Source organism: Heliconius melpomene, chromosome 3 (assembly GCF_056956725.1).
Source record: "Heliconius melpomene rosina isolate 202511_hmr_F chromosome 3, ASM5695672v1, whole genome shotgun sequence".
Lineage (NCBI taxonomy): Eukaryota > Metazoa > Arthropoda > Insecta > Lepidoptera > Nymphalidae > Heliconius > Heliconius melpomene.
Window position 1 is genome coordinate 8117128 of NC_140391.1, and position 21389 is coordinate 8138516.

Here is a 21389-nt window from a genome sequence, read left to right on the forward strand (position 1 = left end):
GGGAGCAATGCACCCATTCCTGTTGCAGCCTCTTCGTATTTGCTTGCATTTTGCCTGTGAGACCACTCGACTATCAGATTTACTAATAATTATACAGTAAATATTTGTTTTAATAAATTATTACATATCCTAAGTAATATTTTAAAATGAAAACTAACGAAAAGTCTAGTTTTGTGTATATTCTCTTGGTTTTTTATGGATTTGTGCTGATAATTGTAAGTATTTTAGTAATATTGTTATAAAATTGCATCGCCACGTCGCCTTTTTGTAAACGCGACAGTTGTGGGTTCGATTCCCACTTGGGGTAATTGATTATTTTCATTTTCACGTTCTGCAACAAGACAATGCACGCAATGTTTAGAAAATTGGGAGAAAAGTGGAGAATAGAGTGCCTTAACACTAGGACCCTTCTGCCTATCCAGCTACATGCAAGGTACACTGTGAAGCAAAAAAAAACAAGAGTGGCAGTTCTAAAGAATAACATTTAATCCAAATTTAAGATTTTAATACATTTTTTATGATAAACAAATAAAAATAATTGGATCTCATAATAAAGGTTAGGGCTGAAAATGTCACATCTTTAGAAGAAAGCAGCTCTAATTATACAGAAGCAATAGTAGTTACCTCTACAGAAGAAATTTCAGAAGATGTAACGGAACCAATTGAAGAAAAAAATAACAAGTGCAACTGTCGTAAGTAGATTTTTTTAATTTTAGCAGAGTAGGCAGAGGGAACCTAATGTTAATATTCGTTTCCCATTTTCCGCCGAATTTCACAAAGTCTCACTTTGCCGCGATACCAGAGCGAAGAAAATAGGGAAATATTAAATATTTCATTCCTTTAGAGTGGACATCGAACCCAGAACCTATCGCATTTACAGTCCTCCTGCGCCACGACTCGTCTCTATATATTTTTATGTATTTATTTCAATAATATTCATTAATATTTTTTTATTTCAATAATAATTTTGTGAAACATTGTGCTATCGTAATTAATATTAGTTACGCAACGCATATTGTCGACATATGGAATTAAAAAACCAAGTAAAAATAAGATTTAAAACATTTTATTATGACAATAAAGTTGAATATAATTTTTAGTATGAAAATATATTCGACTTTAATAAATAAATACATTGTCGTTTTCCCGTAAGGATTTTTAAAGAACCTGTTTTTACTTTACAAAATAAAGTAAAAATAATTTTAACTTAATTTGCAAAATTTTCTGTTAGTTATTGCTTATATTTTGATTTAAGACTAACATTCATTTATCTATATATATAATAAAACTGTAAAGGGGGTAAAATCTGTACATTGAATATAAACCAAAAAAAACACTTCAGGGGGACTCAATACAACTAATAGAAGGTAAAAATATGATTTTTGGAATTCTTGTCTGTCTGTCTGTTGTGACTCTTTAACTCAAAAACTACTGGACAGATTTAAATGAAACTTCTTTTGTTGCATAGCTATTAGTCTTCGGCAAAATATAGGCTATAATTTATTTTGATAGTCCGAATACCTGATGTGAGACCCTAGCAGCCCGCCTAATCTATAAGAGATATCAATACAACGAATTAGGAAAAGTTATTCAACGTGATGAGCATTTTCTGTTGACATAAAAAAAAATTGGATCCAATGTGGAACCCCAGTCACCCAGCTAAACTTTATTACATATAATTCGTCAGTCGTCTTAAAATAAATTATTCTACGTAATAAACATTTGTTTTGACGTTTACGTAATACCATAATTATTATTTAAAATGGTTCAACACCAAATGATATAAATTTAAGTAAATATTTTTAATAAATATATACAAATTAAATAAAATTTAAAAAGAAAATCCATAAATCGGTAACATATATGTGTATCACAGATAAAAAAATTAAATTCTTATAATTTTGAGGCCCGTTGTGGCGCAGTGGCACAAGCACCGGACTGTATACACGACAGGTTCTGAGTTCGATTCCTACTTGAAGAAATGAAATATTTAATATTTTCATTACCTCACTCTGGAAGGAGGCAAAAGTAATTTTATAATATCAAAACAATATACGAAATATCTTCTTTTTTATAAAAATTAATCGCTGAATGTGTTGCTAAGCGCAAATCTCGAGAGAAGCTGAACCGATTTCGGTTATTCCTTTTTTATAATATTCCTTGAAGTACGAGGATGGTTCTAACGGACAGAAAAAAATTAAAATTTACCAGAAAAGGTCCAAAAACATGACTTTTCTATATTCCCATTCAAAAGATTCGTATTAATATCTACTTTAAAGTCAATTTGGACTTTAATACACTACTATAAAGTTTAAATGTTAGTAGCTGGATTCCTGGAAGGCAAAAGAATTGAGTGACGTTAGTATCGTATAAATATTATAGCCCAAGAACCCAGAGCTGCCAGACCGACGTCATTTTAGCAAAGGTGAAATTTTGAGGACTATTAGTCTTACATGTAGTTAAGACAGTATGCTTACTCACTAACTTGAAAATGGGATCCTTTCAGAGGTAGAGAAAAATAACGGTATATCTCTTTTTGGAAAAATGATAAAGCCATCGGATTGATCTGGTTGCTTAAGGTCTGGGGCTAGAGGGGTCTTGAAATAGTCCGTAAATAATATATTATAAATTTTAGATTTACTTTAATGTAATTTGCCCCAATTTTAAAGAACCTTTATGACGTATGGCAGAAGTAAAGATCCACGTGAAAGAATGTGAAATATACATTTTTTACTTTAAAACATATATAAAAACTCTCTTCCTTACTTAAGGGAGCGTTTTCAATTGACACTTCCAAGTGAAAGACCTGTACGCTCATGTGTAACTCTAAGAAAGCTTGAGTGCCCTATATTTAATACCTCTTTCTATGAAAAATCCTTCACAGTTCAAGCAGTGCGCTTATGGAACTACCTAACTCTATACTGTCGGGCAATCCATCTCTAAATACTATTAAAATCAAATTAAAACAACATTTCTTAATCTCAATTAGAATCTTTAGTAGTCGCTTTGTCTTTTTTTTATTAATTTTCTTTTTCTGTTTCAACTCTTTTATGTCATTGTATATATTTATGTAGGTATAGTAATATTGATTAATATTATGTATATTTGTATGTAGGTTTATTATTATTATTAACATTATATTAAAATACCGCACCCGAATCATTTCTTTTAACATCCGCTACATTCAAGGGTTTTTGGTAGAGATCTCTATTAGAGATAAGTTATCCATTGTACACATTTTTTCTGTTATCATAAGTTTTCTGTACTTTCTTTATTGTGTGGTACATAAATAAATGAGAAAAAAAAAGAGACTTTCTTCTTTAACGCAACTGAAAGTGTGCTTTAAGTTGGCACTATCTCTGATGGTTTTTTAAGTTAGATAGTCTTAAGTACATATTAGACTATCAATCCTCAAAATTTCAGCTTTGTTAAAATGATGTAGGTCTGGGGGCCCTGGGATCTCAGTCTATTAATGTCAATATTTGTCAATATTTCTATGGTAAGATGTCAATTGAAATGTAAACGTCTCATTGTGCGTCTATATTACTAAATCTAAAAGCCACAAATTTTATAAAATTAATAAAGTGTTGTGTATTTGTGACTTACAAAAAATGCCTTCTATAAGGCGGTGGACAAATTTAGGCAGAAGAATCTAATCGTACTGCCCAGAACGTGAAGATTGCAATGAACGTGAGCACGATAGTTGACTGATATGATAATGGTGCAAATTTGAATCGAGCTGCTTTTTGTTACGATATATCAATTGATGCCAGCAGTGCCTACAGCTGTATTGCTATTGGACCTATGAACAGCTTGCCAATATTGTAAGGTTATTGTAAAAATTCAGTTTGCCAATCAATTTGGTGGCGCAATGATTTTATTATAAGGAGGAGGATTGCCAGTGGTTCCACATATTTAAAGTCCTCGAAATTGTGGAAACATGTCAAGGTATTACATTTAAGCAAGAATATGTGAGTCATGTTGCAAAATGATCAATCTGGATACATATTCTCTAAACAACTCATTGATATTGGTAATGGCAAACTTCCTATATATGCGCTGACTGGCTGCATCACCTTTCCTGATTGTTTTTGTCAGTTAACGTAATCAAAAGATGAACTCATTCATAAAGTGCTTCCGAATGTTGCTGAAATGTTGCTGATTATTTATTCCATAATTGGTTGAGCGAAAGAGCTTTACTGGCTGCCAAACACACGATGGCATTCCTAGCAAAATAAGGACACATATGTCAGTTGATACGGCAACTAATGAAGATGATGTCGTGAACTATCCACCGGAATTTTTAAATTCACTTGATTTGCCAGGATTGCCGCCTCACAACCTTCAATTAAAGCTTGAATGTGTAGTTATAATGTTGCGAAATATTAACCAACTGAAACTTTGTAACGGCATACGATTAGTGATAAAAAATAATGAATAACGTAATAGAAGCAATCATATTGAAAGGAAAGTATAAAGGAGAAGACTTTTTGATGATGCGGGGCATCCCAATGATTTCGACTGACATACCATAGAGCTTAAAAGACTACAGTTTCCAGTACGGCTTGCTCCCGCAATGACTATAAACAAATCCCAGGGGCAGTTATTAAGTGTTTGTGGTATTAATATAGACAACTCATGTTTCTCGCATGGTTGGTTGTATATTGTCTGTTCCCGTGTTGGAAAACCATCTGCTCTGTTTGTTTACGCGCCAGATAACCAAACAAAAAATAACGTGTACCATAAAGTACTACAATGAAAATGAAACTGAATTTAGAATAAGTAAAAATAAAATAAAATATAATAAGTAGGCATCATAATAAGATATCGGAAATTGTTATTTTTATTATAATTTTTAATGAATATTATAAGAATTAAAAATGATTTAAGTTTTTATTTTTTTTATCTTACTAGCTGACCCGGTGTCGCTAATAGCAGAATACATATTAAAAAAAAATCGACTGTTAGGCGATACGAAGTTCGCGGGTCTGCTAGTATTTAATATTTTCTTTTTCTCGATCTGGTTACCAAGCAGAGTGATTGAGACGCTACGAAGCATGCAGTGCCTCCAAAATTCGGCGGAAAATGGGGAACGGAAGTGTTTTAATGGGAACGGAGTGTTCCCTAAGTTTCTCTGCCTACCATGCAATATACGTGATACAGCGTAAAAATAAAAAAAAAACAAAATATTTCAAAATTTATTCCAAGGTTGTGGGGAGCGTAACGAAGCAACGCGTATCATTGGAGGTGAAGAGACAGCAGTGAACGAGTTCCCATGGGTGGCGAGACTTACGTACTTCCAAAAATTCTACTGTGCCGGAGTGCTTATTAATGATAGACATATACTGACTGCGGCTCATTGTGTTAAAGGGTATGTTGAAGTCTTATTGTAAGTTAAGTAATTAATCCAGATATTAAAAGGCTAGCTAAGCTATTCGTGAAGTTCAAGGTATATGAAAATTTTTAATAATGCTTACATAAAATTAATAAAAATTGTATTGTATTATTGCACGTAGTATCCACTATTTAGCTATAATAATATATATAATTAAGAAAACTGATACTGTATGATTTGTTTAATGTAATTACCACTGGTAGTTCTAAATAAATAAACAAATAAATCAGGCTTGAACGTATTACGCCTGTTATTAGATTGCATCTTTTTTAACTTCATGCGAGGCAAAGTTTGTATTTATTACCTAATTTGCATTAACTTGTTCGTTTTAGGTTGGAAGAAGTCACTGTAGTGAGTTAGTGATACACTATTTCACGTTAACAAAATTACGCATAAAAAACTAAAAACGCTATGTTAAAAACTATTATTTTTTTACAAATAAATAAAAATAAATCCAAGTTATGTAAAAAAATTACAAAATATATATTTTTTCATAGACTAATGTGGTTCATGATGAAAGTGACATTGGGTGATCATGATAGATGCAACAAGACCCAAAAACCAGTTGTCCGTTACGTGGTTGACGTCGTCGCCCACAACTTTACCTACTTAACATTCAGAGATGACATCGCCATCCTCAAACTAAATGACAGGGTCAATATATCGGATACCGTCAAGCCGGTTTGCCTGCCTCGGGATGATGGTAAGTAAATACCAAAATTCACAACTTCGCAAAATAAATATTTTCATACAATTTCTTAGTAGAATAAATAAATAATTTCTTTAGTTAAAGATGATACAAAAATGTACCAAAATATTTCATCCATCATTATTACAGTTGGTTTGGCATATATAAAAATACCAATTCAATATATAATTAAAATAAATTTTAGATAACTCATACATTGGAGTTAAAGCTATAGCAGCGGGATGGGGGTCAGTTGGGGAACAATTGAGTCATTCTTGTAAACTGCTGGACGTGGAACTTCCTGTACTTAGTAACGAAAAGTGTAGAAACACTAAATACGAGCCGTCCATGATTACTGATGGCATGCTCTGTGCTGGGTATCCAGATGTAGGAAAGAAGGACACTTGTCAGGTATAAATTAAAATTAATCTTCCATGACAGCACCACCATTTATTTTAATATTTTTATCAGTAAAAGGATAATATTATTTTAGTTTTTTCTAATATAACTTTTATTAATATATAGGGAGACAGCGGAGGATCACTGACTGCTGAAAGAGGTGATAAGCAGTACGAAATCCTTGGTAATAAAATATTATTTAAATTATCTCGTGAATAAACTATTTAGTCGGCTATACTCTTATTAAACATATTTATATTATAAATTTTCCAGGAATAGTTTCCTGGGGCATCGGTTGTGGAAGGAAAGGTTACCCAGGCGTCTATACGAGAGTTACGAAATACATAGACTGGATCAAGGCCCATTCACGTCACGGCTGTTTCTGTTCAAACTAAATTATCTATTACTATTATATTCTAATTAGTTTTATTCACCCGTATATTTAAAATAACAATTCAGGTGATATGTCGTAACAAATATACATTTTGTAGCTTCATTGAGATTAACTAAATAAAGAGCCCGCATTTTTTATGGTTTTTCTCTTAATGAATGAAGGCTTAAAAACTTTTACCTAAAATAGTTTGTGAGTATTTTCTTTTCGCACCTGGTAAAATGCGTCTGCTTCATATATTTGTTTTATTTTATGGCGTACATATAGTAAGTATTTTTTATGTTTACATATAAATATATCTATCTATCTTATTTCTTCTATGCTCAATTTTAAATGTTGTAGGTCACTAGTGACAGTACTACAAATTTGGTAACATTTTATACGAGGTTCAGAAGACTTTGTCTATGCCGTAAGTTTATTTTTTATTATTGCAATATATACCATAGCAATTATATTTATATATTTTTTATGTACAGGGTGCTCCCTTGCAGGCTAAAATTGATTCTTAATTTTTTTCCTATATTATCAGGTTGTGGGATATCACAAACTAACGCAATTCATGGTATGTCATGGCTGGCAACGATTTATACCGGTAAAAACACTATAAGAGGAACACTGATATCTGATCGCCATGTTATTACTGCGGCAACTCCTTTGATTGGGTAATTAAACAATTAATGGTAATAATTAACATTAAACGTTTAATAATTACAAGATTTTAAATCTAATTAAAAATAAAAAAAAATTGGAAAAATTATATTGCTTTCAAAATTATTACTAGTAACCCATTACGGGTTACCAAAATGGTGCACTACTTAAAAAACGTAAATAAAAAATATACAAATATATATATACTAGCGGCCCGCTCGCGGTTTCACCCGCGTGAACTATGTTATTATTAATTTTTGTCTCCATGACTACGTCCTAGTGACGTCTATGCAAAATTTGAGACTCCTAGCATTTGTAGTAACGAAGTTTCATACCAACTTTCGACCCCAAAAACAACCCCTTAGAAGTCGAATATTGCAAATTCCCGTCTTAGCGAGCACCTACGTCCTATAAGTAACTCCTATGCAAAATTTGAGATTCCTAGCACATGTAGTTTCTGAGATTTCGTGATGAGTGAGTGACCTTTCGATTTTATATATATAGATATATGTAGGAGATTGCTCGCAAATGACTCTTATTGGACCTGTGCGCTCCATTGTGGGTTAATGCAAGCAGGAATAACGCAGCAGATTCGTGACACTCGTCACTCGTCCTTCCTTTCTCCAAAACATCAGAAGACTAAATCATTTTACGATCGTCAAAACATCAGAAGACCAAATCATTCCACGATCGTCAACTCCCTCCTTATTTTAAAATCGAACCCTTCATCATCACACGTCACGACTCTACTCAAGGCATAAGCCTCCGCGTTATTGGTCAAATTACCTCACTGGTCTAATAAAAGTCATATAGGAGTCTTTCAAACATATGTCAGCCAATCGTAATTCTACGATAATCAACAATTAGTGTCTTCGATCATTTCCTCCAAAGCTATACAAATGTGTTGACACATTGTCATTTTTACATGAACACAGCCAGTCATATTATAAACAGTTGCTACAGATAATAATATTAAAGCTAATCATTAAACATCTAAAATAATATAATATCTGTTCTAATCTCTTCCTTCTACATATATATATATTTTATATAAAACTGAAATACATTTAAGATTTTTTGTACCAAATTAATCGAATTTTGTTTCACAGAAAATCAACAAAAGATATTAAGGTGACCTTAGGTGCACTAGAGTTATGTAAAGGTGACCATGCGTTGAATTCTAGTGTAGAAGCGATTTTAATCCATCCAGGCTATTTTTCTAGTGGGAAATTTAATGATTTGGCGTTATTAAGATTGCGAAATAACGTGATGTTTAGCAAATATATATCACCTATTTGTATGCCAGTATATGGTAAGTAGAAAAAGTGTTTAAAGTACTTAAATTTTTAATTGTTTTAAACGTTTTTTATATTATTTTACTAAGGAATAAAAATAAGATAGCTGTCGGTTATTATTGTTAGCATTCTTTCTTTCTAAATATTAACTGTCCTTTAAGATTTCCTATTATAAATAAAATAAAATAATAATAATTTATGAAACAACATAGTATGCTTCTATCTGAATTGAAAATAGATGACAGAACGATACAAGACTATATTGATGTCATTATAATAAACGTACAGATAGCGGAGAAATAGACCAATTGGTATGGACAGCAACATGGACGAGGAATAAAACGGAATATTGTTTGAGTCAAGTAACAACACTACCAGCATTAGGTTCACGAATTTGTTCCAGAACTTCCGTTTATCCTCCTGAGATCTCACTTAATGATAAAGGTTGCCTTGGACCGGTGGGTGCTAGGAGTATCGTGTGTGAGGTGAGAAGCAACAATAAATGTAGAATTTAAACAGAACTTATCTTAATTTGTATCTTAATAAATATTTAAAATAGAGACCGAAAAAACGGAAATTCGAGGTCATAGTTAATTGTAGCTTAGGTAGGGTGGATAGTTTTAAATATCTTGGCCACTACTTGACCTCTGATTTAAAAGACGATACTGATATTGAACGGGAGCGGAGAGCGTTGTCGGTGAGGGCGAATATGCTTGCTCGTAGGTTTGCACGTAGTTCACCCAATGTTAAAATAACATTATTTAGAGCATATTGTACATCTTTTTACACGTGCAGCCTATGGGCAGGATATACTCAAAAATCCTATAGCGCTCTCCGCATTCAGTACAATAACGCGTTCAGGATGCTGTTGGGGCTACCTCGATACTGCAGTGCCTCAGGCATGTTCGCTGAAGCGCGTGTTGACTGTTTTTACGCCCTCATGAGAAAAAGATGCGGGTCTCTGGTGCGTAGGGTACGGGGTAGTGCCAACAAAATACTAAGCATGACATCCAGTAGACTGGATTGTATATACATGAATCATTGCTGTTCCGTTGCGAACGGGACGGTGCAGCGATGATTCATGTGTATTGTAACATTTATTTAAAATATAACTATAATTGTAACTAACCTAGTCTGTAAGAAATATTGTTTACTAACCATAATGAGTCTCTGGTCACTTAAATAAATGAAGTATTATTATTATTATTATTAATATTATAGTGCCACAAAGGGACTGTCGATGACCACTCGAGGAAGTTAATTATTTTCTCTTCCACGCCCTTGTAGAAAACGTTAAAAAACATCAAAAAAGATTTGGGCGTTAATTTGGGCGGAAAGCTAAGAATGGATTATCTTAACTGGTTAGATTAGGGCCTACGATGCTAAAAGCTGACAAAAAAAGAATTATATCCTAAACGTAAATCTTATATCCTAAACAATGTCATACACAATTAGCACAGTGATTCAATTTTTTTATAATTTTTCATTTAAGTATAGATTATCGAATTTCCTTAATATTCAAAAAACATATTTAAGAAATACAAAAATATTTCATTTCAAGGAGGATATTGGAAGTCCTATAATGACTCGGTGGGCAGCTAATTCTCCGTTCAGACTACTAGGCGTCGTCACTTTTGCATCTTGTGAGGACAAAGTATGTCCGTTGTTCACTAAAATAGTTGACAATATGATTTGGATCCACGAGAACATTCAACGAGATTGTCAATGTTTTTGAAGAGCTGATGCAAGATTTCACAAGCAAATATTATTTTCAATTAAATATTTATTCTAGTTCAGTTCATTAACTTTGAAATTCTTAAGTATGCAGTAAAATATTGTAAGTAAATAAAAAATATATCGTATAAAAAACTGTTTTTATTCATTTCTATTTAAATTAAAAACGTATAAAAGCTTATTAAGATTATAGTCTTAAATTAATTATAACATGTCCATTATAATAACGAGTAGATGACTATGCTCTGGCAGATCTTCTTTTCAACACGTTCACATTGATCACATCATTTTCATCATTTAGAGGTAAGCCTTTATCTTCTAAAGCAGCTTCAGGTGCATCGTACACAACATTATATGAGGGATTCAGTGGATGTAATATACCAAAAGCGGTGACAGCTTTTCTGTTCTGATCATTACCGAGGGCATAGTGGGTTCCATCTCCAGACTTTAAAACACGATTTTCCACCTACGAAAATAATAATTTAAATTATAATTTAATCTGCTGTTAAAATATTGAGATAAATATGTAAAATTAATTTATATCAGTCTTCGTACCATTTTAGAGGAGGCCGTCTTCAAATCATATGCTAAACCTAGCTTTTCGAACCATCTAATAAAAGTCGCTGATGAATTGAAATGCATATTCCACTCCGCAGCTTTGTAGTCCCATGGGAAAGTATGGTGGTAATTGTGCCATCCTTCACCCAAGCTTATGAACGACACAAACCATGACTCCACGGGCTGTAATTTCCTGTAAATAAACTTATTTATTAAACTATATTATGACGAAATTGGTAATAAAAAAATTATAAATATCATTATAATAAATATTGAATCACTTACGTTAACTTACATTAAAATATAATTATATTTAATTTTATATTATTTAAAGTTATAAATATATTAACAAATTTAACATTCCATTAAAAATAATATTGTAGGATATTTCTTACTTGTCATAAGGCCTAGTTCCGTACAGATGGGCCGCACTGTTCACAAGCCAGGTTCCGTTCAATTGGGCCAAATAGCGTGTGAAGTAGCAAAAAAGTAAAGAATTCTTAAATGACTCTCCAAAATAGTAATATGGTATACACACAGGGATGATTATGGCTGATATTACATATAAATAGTAATAATATCTGAAATAAAGTATTTATTGAAAAAAAAGGAATAACTTTACACTTTTTTGGTTTAGTATTTAAAAGTGGTTTTAATAAAATCTTAAAATCTACACAATTTCTTATTGATTTGCAATTTCTATTTTTTTTTTAGAATCGATCCGAAAACTGCTTTCGTCCTTTCTCAAGGAATTGTGAAAAATCCTCTCTTAATACGTTCCCTTACATTCCCTAAGAGCTCATAGATATGATAAACTGCTTATTTAATTCTTACTTTTTTTGGAACATAATCATCCAATCAGCTTCTAAGTCACTCATATCGATGCGTTTTCCTAAACTCTTAACATATGGATGTTTTTTACACATCAACCACCCGACGTGGCTGAAGAAGAATCCTCTTTTGGAATTGTGGGGGTCGGCGTCAGTATCTGAGTAGCGATGGTGAAGTCGATGGTCTCGACACCAAATGTAGGCAGAGTTCTATAAGAAAAATAGAAAATAAAAAAAAATAATAATAAACCTTGTTTTTAATGGAAAAAGACAAGGCAAACGAGCGTACGGGTCTCCTGATGGCAAGTGATCACCGACCTCCACGACCACGTGTAACACCAGAGCTACAGATGCGTTGCCGGTCTTAAAGGTGGAGATAGACGCGCTTTTTGGAGGTACCCAGGTCCCGTATCGATCTGGAAACACTGCCGCAGCTAGACCATTCCACTGTTGCGTGACGCGTGGAGGGAAGTTGAGTTTATAGTCCATAAACGAGACCGGTAGTGTGTTCGATCCCCATTCGAGGAAATGAAATATTTATTTAAATGTATATTTCCATTTCTTTACTCTGGTTTCAAGGCAAACCGTGGCACTGAGTTCCGCCACTCAACATGCAAAGCCTCCAGAATTCGGTGGAGAGTGGGGAACGGAGTGTAAACCAGCAGGGATGCTATGTGTCGGATGTCTGATAATAATATAAAATAAGAAAAAAATATATTTATGTGATTTGCTATAAATAAGAAATTAGCCAACTATAACAATGGATCATATAAAATTTGGAGTAAATATACCTGTCCGGACATTGTAAAAAAAAATAGAAGAACCGCTTTTAATAATGGAGTCGCTTTAAAGGATCTATGTGAAAACAATCTGTGGGCCCCAATAGTGACACCTTCTGATCCACAAACCATCAGGAATGCCGCTGTAAGAAATTAAAGGTAGAGGTAAAAAACATATTATTTTTTAATTTAGCATTGATTGTATAAAATAATAACGTCACTTGAACGTGAAGCAACGTCATGCTGAATTTATAAATAATAAAATGATTATCGATACTTGTGAAGTTTTGTTACAATTTTCAATATACTGTACTCATTGGAATTTAGACGTCTAAGTATTTAGTTTATAATATGTAAAATTACATAGTTAAAAAGTAAAACAATGCACAAGTTTACGATATTAGGAATATTGATTAAAGTTTCGGTTTAAATTTTAAGTCAAAATTCAGAATGCTGGAAAGATTTATGAAATTGATATTTTTATGTTTTTTTCATCATAAATTTATATCGCACATATAAAAATAGATTTTAACTAAAAAAGATAGAGGGATAGATAGAGAAAAAAAAATTCCAGCGGTAGTTTACATAACATTAATACTTACTCAACAAATATGTTTTTAAACTAATGCCTCCAGTGAACAATATGAACAATCCCCAAACAGCCAATATATGTAAAATTAAAAATCCAATTGCATTTTTCCAAACAATTTCATGTCGATAAGAATAATCTGTGCCTATACGTTTTGTAATTATAATATTTTTGTCCTCAATAATTGAAGATCCATTTTGAGTTTCACTTTCTAACACTGAATTAGGAGACATGGTTACACACTTGTGTCCACTACTGTCGAGTATCTAATATTTTTCCCCCATTCAGCTCCTTTTGTATATGTCTGGTGTCTTCATCGCATTGTTTTTAAGATACATTAAGCAATATGGACATGAACCCGTTGTTGTATGCTAATTAATCGTTGGATTTCAGTTTTTTTTCACCTGTAAATACATAAATATAATAAAGAGAATAATTCCAGAGTCATATTTATGGGCGTGGGAAGAGGGGGGGCCGCCGTTCCGTGCCCACCCCAGAATAGTCTGCTGCTAGTCTTTAGTCGAACAGTCTATACTAACAAAAAAAAAATGAGTCGAAAAATTGACAAAAATAACTACTGTGCAAACTTATCTGTTCAAAGGTAGAATGTAGGACCCCCCCATAAAATATTTCTACATAGGCCAATAGCCATATCAAACGTGTTTTTCGAAAAAAATGCTCCCATATAAACTCTTTATTATTACAAAGAAACTTTTTTAAAACTTAGAATTAATTAAAATGTTCTCATCAAGCAAAACAAGTAAAATTTATCGCAAACTGAATTCGTTTTACACAAACGCACGAGTGCGCCGATATTTGATATCCATACGAATTTAATTAAAAATTCACGACTGTTTATTGCTATCGAAATTATTCTGACGATGTTCATCTCCATGTTTTTCCTCTTACACCCAAACGTGATATTATGTACAACTATAAAATGAAACGAATATACATTTTACTCTGTTTGACGACACATTTAGTAAGTTTTATGCGTTTTTAAATAATAATCCTATTCCTATACTTAGAGGAACGTCGCCATCGTAAATGATAACTACTTTTTTTTGTTTTAAAGGTTCAAGCTAACAAATTTAATAATACTTGCGGTAAGATTATACACAAGTATTTCATTATATAATTTTTTGGACGATGAATACTTATGTAATATTTTTATATAATTTTATAAATTTCGCTTGTAAAATAACTTATAGATATTTATTTAAATATACTTTACATAAAAAACAACTATGCTATATAATGGGGAACGGAGTGTTTTAATACTAGGGAACCTAGCCTGTTAATGTCTAGTTATGTGAATATTTGTTTAATTTTTTTTTAAATAAGAATGTGGAATCGCTGGCAAAAATCGTCGTATAGTCGGTGGAAGTACAGTTCAACCTCATCAGTACCCTTGGCTAGTGGCTCTCATGGTGGGGTCCAAGCTGCACTGCGGGGGAGCCATTATCACTGACAAACATATATTAACTGCTGGACATTGTATCACTTTTGGGTTCGTCTTTGCTATTATTTTTTATTTATATAGGTATTTTTATATAGGTGTAATGGACAAAGAATACTTTGAGTTGTTTTTGGTCCAAAATAATTTATATCCTAGATGTAGTATGTACATCCTATTAGAAATTAACTAAACTGAAATACCCTTGAATATTCTTACCATGTCCATATTTTATGTGGTGGAGAATAACCCAAATAATAATTTGCTATAAAAATAAATCAGATACTGTTTCATTAGCGGAACTTAACGCTGTACTTTCATGAACCAAACTATAGCGTTTATTCAATTATACCTACTGAATAGGTATGCTAATGTGTTTTTTGTTATTATTTCTTCAGAGTTCATTATAGAGATCTATCAGTGTACATCGGGATGCACGATCGCCTTGATCCTGCACAAAGTATTTTCCACTTATCCAATGGTGTGAAACATCCAAAGTTCACATCGAATGCCGTCAGAGACATCAATGATATAGCTGTGTTGACTCTAGACAAAAAAATAGTATTTTCTAATAAAGTTCGACCTATTTGCTTGCCAAGTGAAGGTAATTTGAATTTCTCTAACAAAATATATTAGCCATTGGAATTGAATTTTAAATAATAGTTCTTTTTAAATTTTAATAGATATGGATTTTCGAAATATACCACTAACGGTAGCTGGGTGGGGAAAGACGAGACAAGGAGCGCTTACTTCCTCTCGATACTTATTGGAAACCAGAGTCAAAATTGTTCCCAGTGACATATGTGGGAGATCATCTATATATAAGGATAACCTGGTACCAGATACAATGATGTGTGCATATAGTTTAGGAAAGGATGCTTGCCAGGTAACTCCTACGAAATATATTTGATTTATTTCTTTATTGACTATTTGTTTTTATATACTTATTAACTTTACTTAACTTCACGCTTTATCCCTAGCGGAGTAGACCGTAGCGCCAAACGCTACGGTCTCTACATACCTCTTTCGCCTCGTCCACTGTCATCAACCTCTTCATACATGCTCTCCGGGGGGTCCTCATGCTTTTTACGTGAACTTCCTCTAATATCTTTGATACTGTGTTTTCGAAGGTCAACCGAGGTCTCTCCCTACCTCTCTTACCACTCACTTTTCCTTCATAAATCTTTTATATACTTATTTAGGTATATTATATACTTCTTAATTCGTTTACAGGGTGACAGCGGGGGACCAATATTTTCAACTCACTCTAAGACTCACCATAAAAAGTGGTACCAAGTTGGTAAGTTCCTTGTATTATAGGTAAATTTTAGACAAAAATTTGATTTTACATTTCGTGATAAGTATTTATAATAATAAAATCTAACAATAAGACATAATTTTATAGGTATTGTTTCGTGGGGTATAGACTGTGCTATGCCAGATTACCCGGGTATGTGCGATACTTATATATTAATACGGAATATTTCTACAATAATAGTAATTTATAATAATTTATTTAATTTCAGGAGTTTATACAACGGTTTCTAAATACGTACCTTGGATAAGACAGCAAACCAAAGATGGATTATCTTGTATTTAAACTCTATGTACTAATTGAAATATACATTTATTTTACATATAAATAAGTCTATACTGTAATTAATATGTTAGTATATTAAACGCTAAGAGTCGATTTAAATTTAGAAATATTTTTAGACTAACATCTCAAACACTCGAATTTTCCAAGTTTAACAACAATTTAGTTTTTTGGTTATAAAAATTTTATTATAACATTTATTTAACATGAAATAAATAACTATACCGAGCATACTAGTAAAAAAATACTATTATTCATGATGTAAATTGATTTTCCATGCTGTTTTATTGAAATATTCTACATCTCAGGTACAATGTGTTGTCCTAAAGATGCCTTAACCTATCTACCTTTTCTAGTTTTACACCAAGTAGCTTATGTTTCACAAAAAAACGTTATTTTTGATAATGAAATTAAATTTCTTGATTTATTTCCTTTGATAAATGTTCTAAACGTATGTTCTATCGTTGCGAGGACATAGGCGTGAACAATTTGTATGGTTTAAACCGTAAGCCATAAATAAGGTAAGTATCGTTGCTTGAACGCAGAAACAGTGCAGTGTTGTGTTCACAAGAATAGTATATAAATGTTATGTGGATTTTTTTTAATATGTGGCAAATATTTATTTTAATCACTGTTTTAGCTCAGGTCTGTAACATTTTCTTTTGTGAACATATTTTCTTATACATTATTATATGCTGAAATGATGCCTTTTTTATAGATAGAGACTATTTGGGCTTCTTATTGCCGTAAGTATTATTTTACAATAATTTTATTAAGGGTTCTATATGCAATTATGTAAATTATTCGCTGATAGATGCTGTTCTTTGTTAATAACTGTATCGCTGTTTTTATTTATATGAAATCTTAGATTTTTTTTTACATAATGCTCATAATGGAATAGAAAATAAAATAGAGTAACAAATATAAAAAAAAATCAAATTTACAATATTAGTCACGTGAATAACTGCGACCAAATTCGGATTTCTTACATGATATACCCAGTTATAATATAGTTTACAATATAAGCAATTGCATGGTAGAGTCATCACAGTTAATTTAGCAGATTATTTTCTTGCCAATAAATTAATATTGAAATTAATAAACCAGATTCAGAAACCAAAAATATTTTATTTAAAACCATGTTATGATTTATCAGAATGTGGCAGGCCATCTGATGATATAGTATCAATGAGGATAGTCGGTGGTCGCAGAGCGGAGCCCCATTCGTTCCCATGGACAGTTGCTATTCTAAAGGACAATCGTGTTCACTGTGGGTCTGCCCTCATAACAGATAGGCATTTGCTGAGTGCTGGACATTGCTTTAGATGGTATGGTTCTTTTATTCTAATTTTGTATTATATTATTTTTATAAACAAACTTACTAGAAATATATGCTTAATCTATATAAATTACACACATATGAATGCTATTAAGTTTAAGTCTAGAACAATAATAACCTTGCAAAAGTTATTTTATGTTATGTTAGTGTAAATATATTAACATATTATATTGATACAAGCAGAATTATAAAAACCCAATGACATGTTTTCCTTTATAAGACACTTTCGTCATTAATGTCGAACACCAAGATATGCTAGAACTTTGATTATATTTTTAAATGTTCTTAAAAAGTTTCCGAGTTTTTTTTTAAATGTTTGTTATGTCATTTATATTACAGATTATACATAAAAAAATAAAACAAGTCGATATATACATATATATATACTATTTATTTATATTTTTTTGGTTTTTATATATTATTTAAAAGTAGTTATTGTTAACAGGGATGATTTCAGAACAATGTTAGCCTTGCTTGGTCTTGATAGTTTAGATGATTTACGAAATGTAGAACAAAGAACTCTTTCGAACGCTGTCATCCACCAAGACTTCACATCAACAGCTGTACGAGATGAAAACGATATTGCTATTGCGAGACTGAGTTCTCCTGTTCAATTCAATAGCGTTATTATACCTGTTTGTTTACCAATGCCAGGCAAGTATTGAAGTACTTGCTATGATTATATCTGTGAGAGAATTTAGTGTAGATACACTAAGAATGCGACTTTAGTAGAGTTGAGGCATTCAATGTCGCGTATTTTCGGGAAAATGAAAATAATTTAAATAATATTTTTTACCCGAATAGGACGAAATCTATAACCAGTTTATACAGTCAGACCATCTCCGCTGTGCCCCAATTTTTTTTACTGTTTTATATTAATTTCTCCAATAAACTGAAATTATCAGCGTAATACAGGAGAAAATTTTGGCGGTAGAGTCGGAACTATAGTAGGATGGGGTCGCGTTGGCGTTGACAAGGCGTCATCGAGGTATCTCATGAAAGCACTCCTTAACATACTTAGCGACACAGACTGTATGAATTCGAAGTTATCAGCTCATTTGAAGCCGATGATGATGTGTGCTTTCAGTAAGGGAAGGGATGGTTGCCAGGTAACTAGCATATGTTTATACGTGATTTAAATTTGTATATATTAGTTTTTTCCATGATAAAAAGATTATAAAAAAAAATAGTCGTATATGTAATAAATAAATTATTTATCTGTATTCTACACATATACGCTTACATTTTTTGTCATTATAACTTTTTAGTTCGAAGAGTAGAAATTATTTGTTATATAGCTAATTTAAATATGGTATTCTATGTATATAAAGATATCTCAAAACTCTGACATGGTTTGCATGTACTTAAAATAATTTACGTGTTTCTAAAATATTTACAAACATTTATACTCTACCTACAATATTTTCTTATTTAGGGTGACAGCGGAGGGCCATTAGTGGTATTTGAAAATACAGGAAGATATGTGCAAGCGGGTAAGCTTATATAATATACATTTTTATCCACGTTTTAACAGGAAAGTCAAGAAGTACATAGAAACGGAAATCGACGTTTTAAACAATTTAAATAACGAAATTTTCTATAAAACTTTTATTAATATGAATTGTTTGTATAAATTGTATTTTTTTATTTTTAGGTATCGTTTCATGGGGTATAGGTTGTGCAGATCCACGATATCCGGGTTGGTGTATTTTTTCTTTTTTTTCTTTTCAATAACGAACACTATCTATAAATTATGAATTAAATTAATTTTATTCTAATTTTTAGGTGTATACACGAAAGTTAGTGATTACATACCTTGGATCTTAATGAATACAGCAGATGGGATTACTTGTCAATAAGATATGCCTGCGATAAAACATTAAATATATATTTTTATATCAATATTCCTTTTAAAACATTTTTCTTGTAAAAAAAACCATTGGTCCTTTTAAATTTAATTATTTTATAAAAATATTAAATTTCTTATTATGAATATTTATTAAAATAAATGTGTGAAAATTGATTACAACAAGACTATGAAGATTTTTATAGTTAACCAGAATATACAGTTAGATTAATGCCTATCTTCAAGGCATAGCAAGGCAAAAACAAACCTAAACGAAAATTAAATATATGTATAATTTTGTAATACAATCTAGTAAAAGTATTGTTATTATGAATAGGAATAAACAAAATAAAAAATGTATATAAATAAATGTCACCAAACTAAGACTTTCTTTTTCTGCGTATTACCCTCGAAATAGAAGCAACAGATTTGATACTATCGAAACGATGGTAAGGTGTTACAAAAAAAATCATATACGTTAAAATATGTTTTCTAAATAAATATTTTTGTATACTAAGAATGTGTAACTGAATTTTCGAACAACTTTTATTTATATATTTATTAAACAACGCGTTGGCTAGTGAGTCTGGTGATGTGGTTCTAACCAATAAACAGTAGTTAGAACCTTTTTCGTGGTGTTCGTGAGTCACCCATAATCTTTTAGAGATTCTGAGATAATAAAGTTAAGAATGTTATAGGTACTATACCATCAAAAGGTTATTTAACTAACTGGAAACTCAACAATATTGCATTGCCATAACTCAGAGCTCTTCAGAAGAAAAGCCAAGAGCGCGTCCGGTCTTTCTCTTTCCCCGCTTTAACTTATAAATTGTTAAATAAAAGGAAGAAAGCATAAGGGCACCACCCCATCCCTCCGTGAAGTCTTACCAGACCGCCGCTGTAACACTCATTATTGAACTCTCCGGGACGTTTGTATGAGATCTTTCTGAAGGTAGGTACTTGTTACGCTTGTTAAGATTGTAGTAAATTGATGATTCGTGATGTTTATTTATGACATCAATATACCTAAGCCATTGAATCGAGCGCACTACCGCAAAGCGGCCTATATGTTAGTTACACACACCCTACTGTGTGTTCGAACAAGGTAGGACCTTAGGCGGACTATACTACTTACACCAGAGTTCCAGGACATAAAATGGACACTACTCCCGTATGAGACGGACGGAAGGCTACATGTGGAATAACATTTTCAAAATGTGAGAAATATTTCATAAATAAGTACTCGTAGTAGGTATATTCCTTTTCAAATCGTAATTTTTAATGAATGCTCAATCTTAAAATTCTAATTGCTAGGTGGAGGTGGTAATGTTTGGAGGAGTATTTTATTAGGACCAGACAAATGACTTTTCATTGATAATATAATGAACAAAAATGTGTATCTCACCATTTTCAAAAAAAGTCTGAAAGATCAGGTTTGGTGGACATCTAATAAATAATAAATAGCCTCATAGGTATACGCTGTTGTATTTTTTTGGTATGTATATTAAAATCAAAGATCTGAAACATTTACATAGTGATCAGTTACCTAAAATAATATACTTAGGTCCCTATATTGTTATAGTATTAGGGGACTAATAGGTAATATGGACAAGAAATTTTTGAAAATCTGATTTTAAATCTATGTCTATCTTTAGATTTATATTGATCTCAGAAACAGCTTAGTCCAAATTTTAAATGCAGATTTCAATAATATATTTTGGTAAACTTTTAGTGCTAGTTTTGTTACATGCTATTGCTACAAAATACTTAAATATCCGCTAGTTGAAAAATGTAATGTTATTTTCACAACACTTCGGTATTAACTATTGCTAATGTAAAATGTAG

At 31.8% G+C, this 21389-nt stretch overlaps 4 protein-coding genes across 4 annotated transcripts; 3 read left to right on the forward strand and 1 right to left on the reverse strand.

Moving 5' to 3' along the window:
* Positions 1-19: 19 nt before the first annotated feature.
* On the forward strand, positions 20-7013 carry LOC146540041 (trypsin-7-like). The gene is made up of 7 exons (XM_085207853.1): positions 20-215; positions 557-692; positions 5209-5371; positions 5893-6098; positions 6289-6494; positions 6609-6666; positions 6756-7013. Exons 1-7 carry the CDS (start codon positions 147-149, stop codon positions 6875-6877), a joined length of 960 nt encoding a protein of 319 aa, XP_085063979.1. The 5' UTR covers positions 20-146; the 3' UTR covers positions 6878-7013.
* Positions 7014-7057: 44 nt separating this feature from the next.
* LOC146540042 (venom protease-like) lies at positions 7058-10685 on the forward strand. The gene is made up of 6 exons (XM_085207860.1): positions 7058-7139; positions 7216-7282; positions 7403-7535; positions 8631-8833; positions 9105-9301; positions 10378-10685. The coding sequence occupies exons 1-6, from the start codon at positions 7095-7097 to the stop codon at positions 10549-10551; spliced, it is 819 nt and encodes a 272-aa protein (XP_085063986.1). The 5' UTR covers positions 7058-7094; the 3' UTR covers positions 10552-10685.
* A 66-nt stretch (positions 10686-10751) lies between these two features.
* LOC146540043 ((11Z)-hexadec-11-enoyl-CoA conjugase-like) lies at positions 10752-13710 on the reverse strand. Its single transcript, XM_085207862.1, has 6 exons — positions 13320-13710; positions 12730-12860; positions 11943-12148; positions 11504-11689; positions 11106-11301; positions 10752-11016 (listed from the first exon to the last, which is right to left on the reverse strand). The coding sequence occupies exons 1-6, from the start codon at positions 13537-13539 to the stop codon at positions 10789-10791; spliced, it is 1167 nt and encodes a 388-aa protein (XP_085063988.1). The 5' UTR covers positions 13540-13710; the 3' UTR covers positions 10752-10788.
* A 334-nt stretch (positions 13711-14044) lies between these two features.
* On the forward strand, positions 14045-19924 carry LOC146540044 (chymotrypsin-like elastase family member 2A). The gene is made up of 11 exons (XM_085207959.1): positions 14045-14066; positions 14651-14816; positions 15161-15366; positions 15446-15648; positions 15996-16062; positions 17516-17687; positions 18144-18352; positions 18614-18807; positions 19134-19191; positions 19353-19397; positions 19484-19924. Exons 1-11 carry the CDS (start codon positions 14045-14047, stop codon positions 19555-19557), a joined length of 1416 nt encoding a protein of 471 aa, XP_085064085.1. The 3' UTR covers positions 19558-19924.
* Positions 19925-21389: the final 1465 nt, after the last annotated feature.

Excerpts from the sequence above, each read along its gene's own strand:
- LOC146540044 (XM_085207959.1), top strand. The coding sequence starts at position 14,045 with ATGTTCTCATCAAGCAAAACAA. Across the intron at positions 14,067-14,650 it reads GTTCTCATCAAGCAAAACAA|AATGTGGAATCGCTGGCAAA; the intron begins GTAAAATTTATC and ends TTTTTAAATAAG. Across the intron at positions 14,817-15,160 it reads GGACATTGTATCACTTTTGG|AGTTCATTATAGAGATCTAT; the intron begins GTTCGTCTTTGC and ends TTATTTCTTCAG.
- LOC146540041 (XM_085207853.1), top strand. The coding sequence starts at position 147 with ATGAAAACTAACGAAAAGTCTAGTTTTGTGTATATTCTCTTGGTTTTT. Across the intron at positions 5,372-5,892 it reads GCGGCTCATTGTGTTAAAGG|ACTAATGTGGTTCATGATGA; the intron begins GTATGTTGAAGT and ends ATTTTTTCATAG. Across the intron at positions 6,667-6,755 it reads TAAGCAGTACGAAATCCTTG|GAATAGTTTCCTGGGGCATC; the intron begins GTAATAAAATAT and ends TAAATTTTCCAG.
- LOC146540043 (XM_085207862.1), bottom strand. The coding sequence starts at position 13,539 with ATGTCTCCTAATTCAGTGTTAGAAAGTGAAACTCAAAATGGATCTTCA. Across the intron at positions 12,149-12,729 it reads TTTTTACAATGTCCGGACAG|AACTCTGCCTACATTTGGTG; the intron begins GTATATTTACTC and ends TTTTTCTTATAG. Across the intron at positions 11,017-11,105 it reads AGACGGCCTCCTCTAAAATG|GTGGAAAATCGTGTTTTAAA; the intron begins GTACGAAGACTG and ends TTATTTTCGTAG.
- LOC146540042 (XM_085207860.1), top strand. The coding sequence starts at position 7,095 with ATGCGTCTGCTTCATATATTTGTTTTATTTTATGGCGTACATATA. Across the intron at positions 7,140-7,215 it reads TATTTTATGGCGTACATATA|GTCACTAGTGACAGTACTAC; the intron begins GTAAGTATTTTT and ends TAAATGTTGTAG. Across the intron at positions 7,283-7,402 it reads CAGAAGACTTTGTCTATGCC|GTTGTGGGATATCACAAACT; the intron begins GTAAGTTTATTT and ends CTATATTATCAG.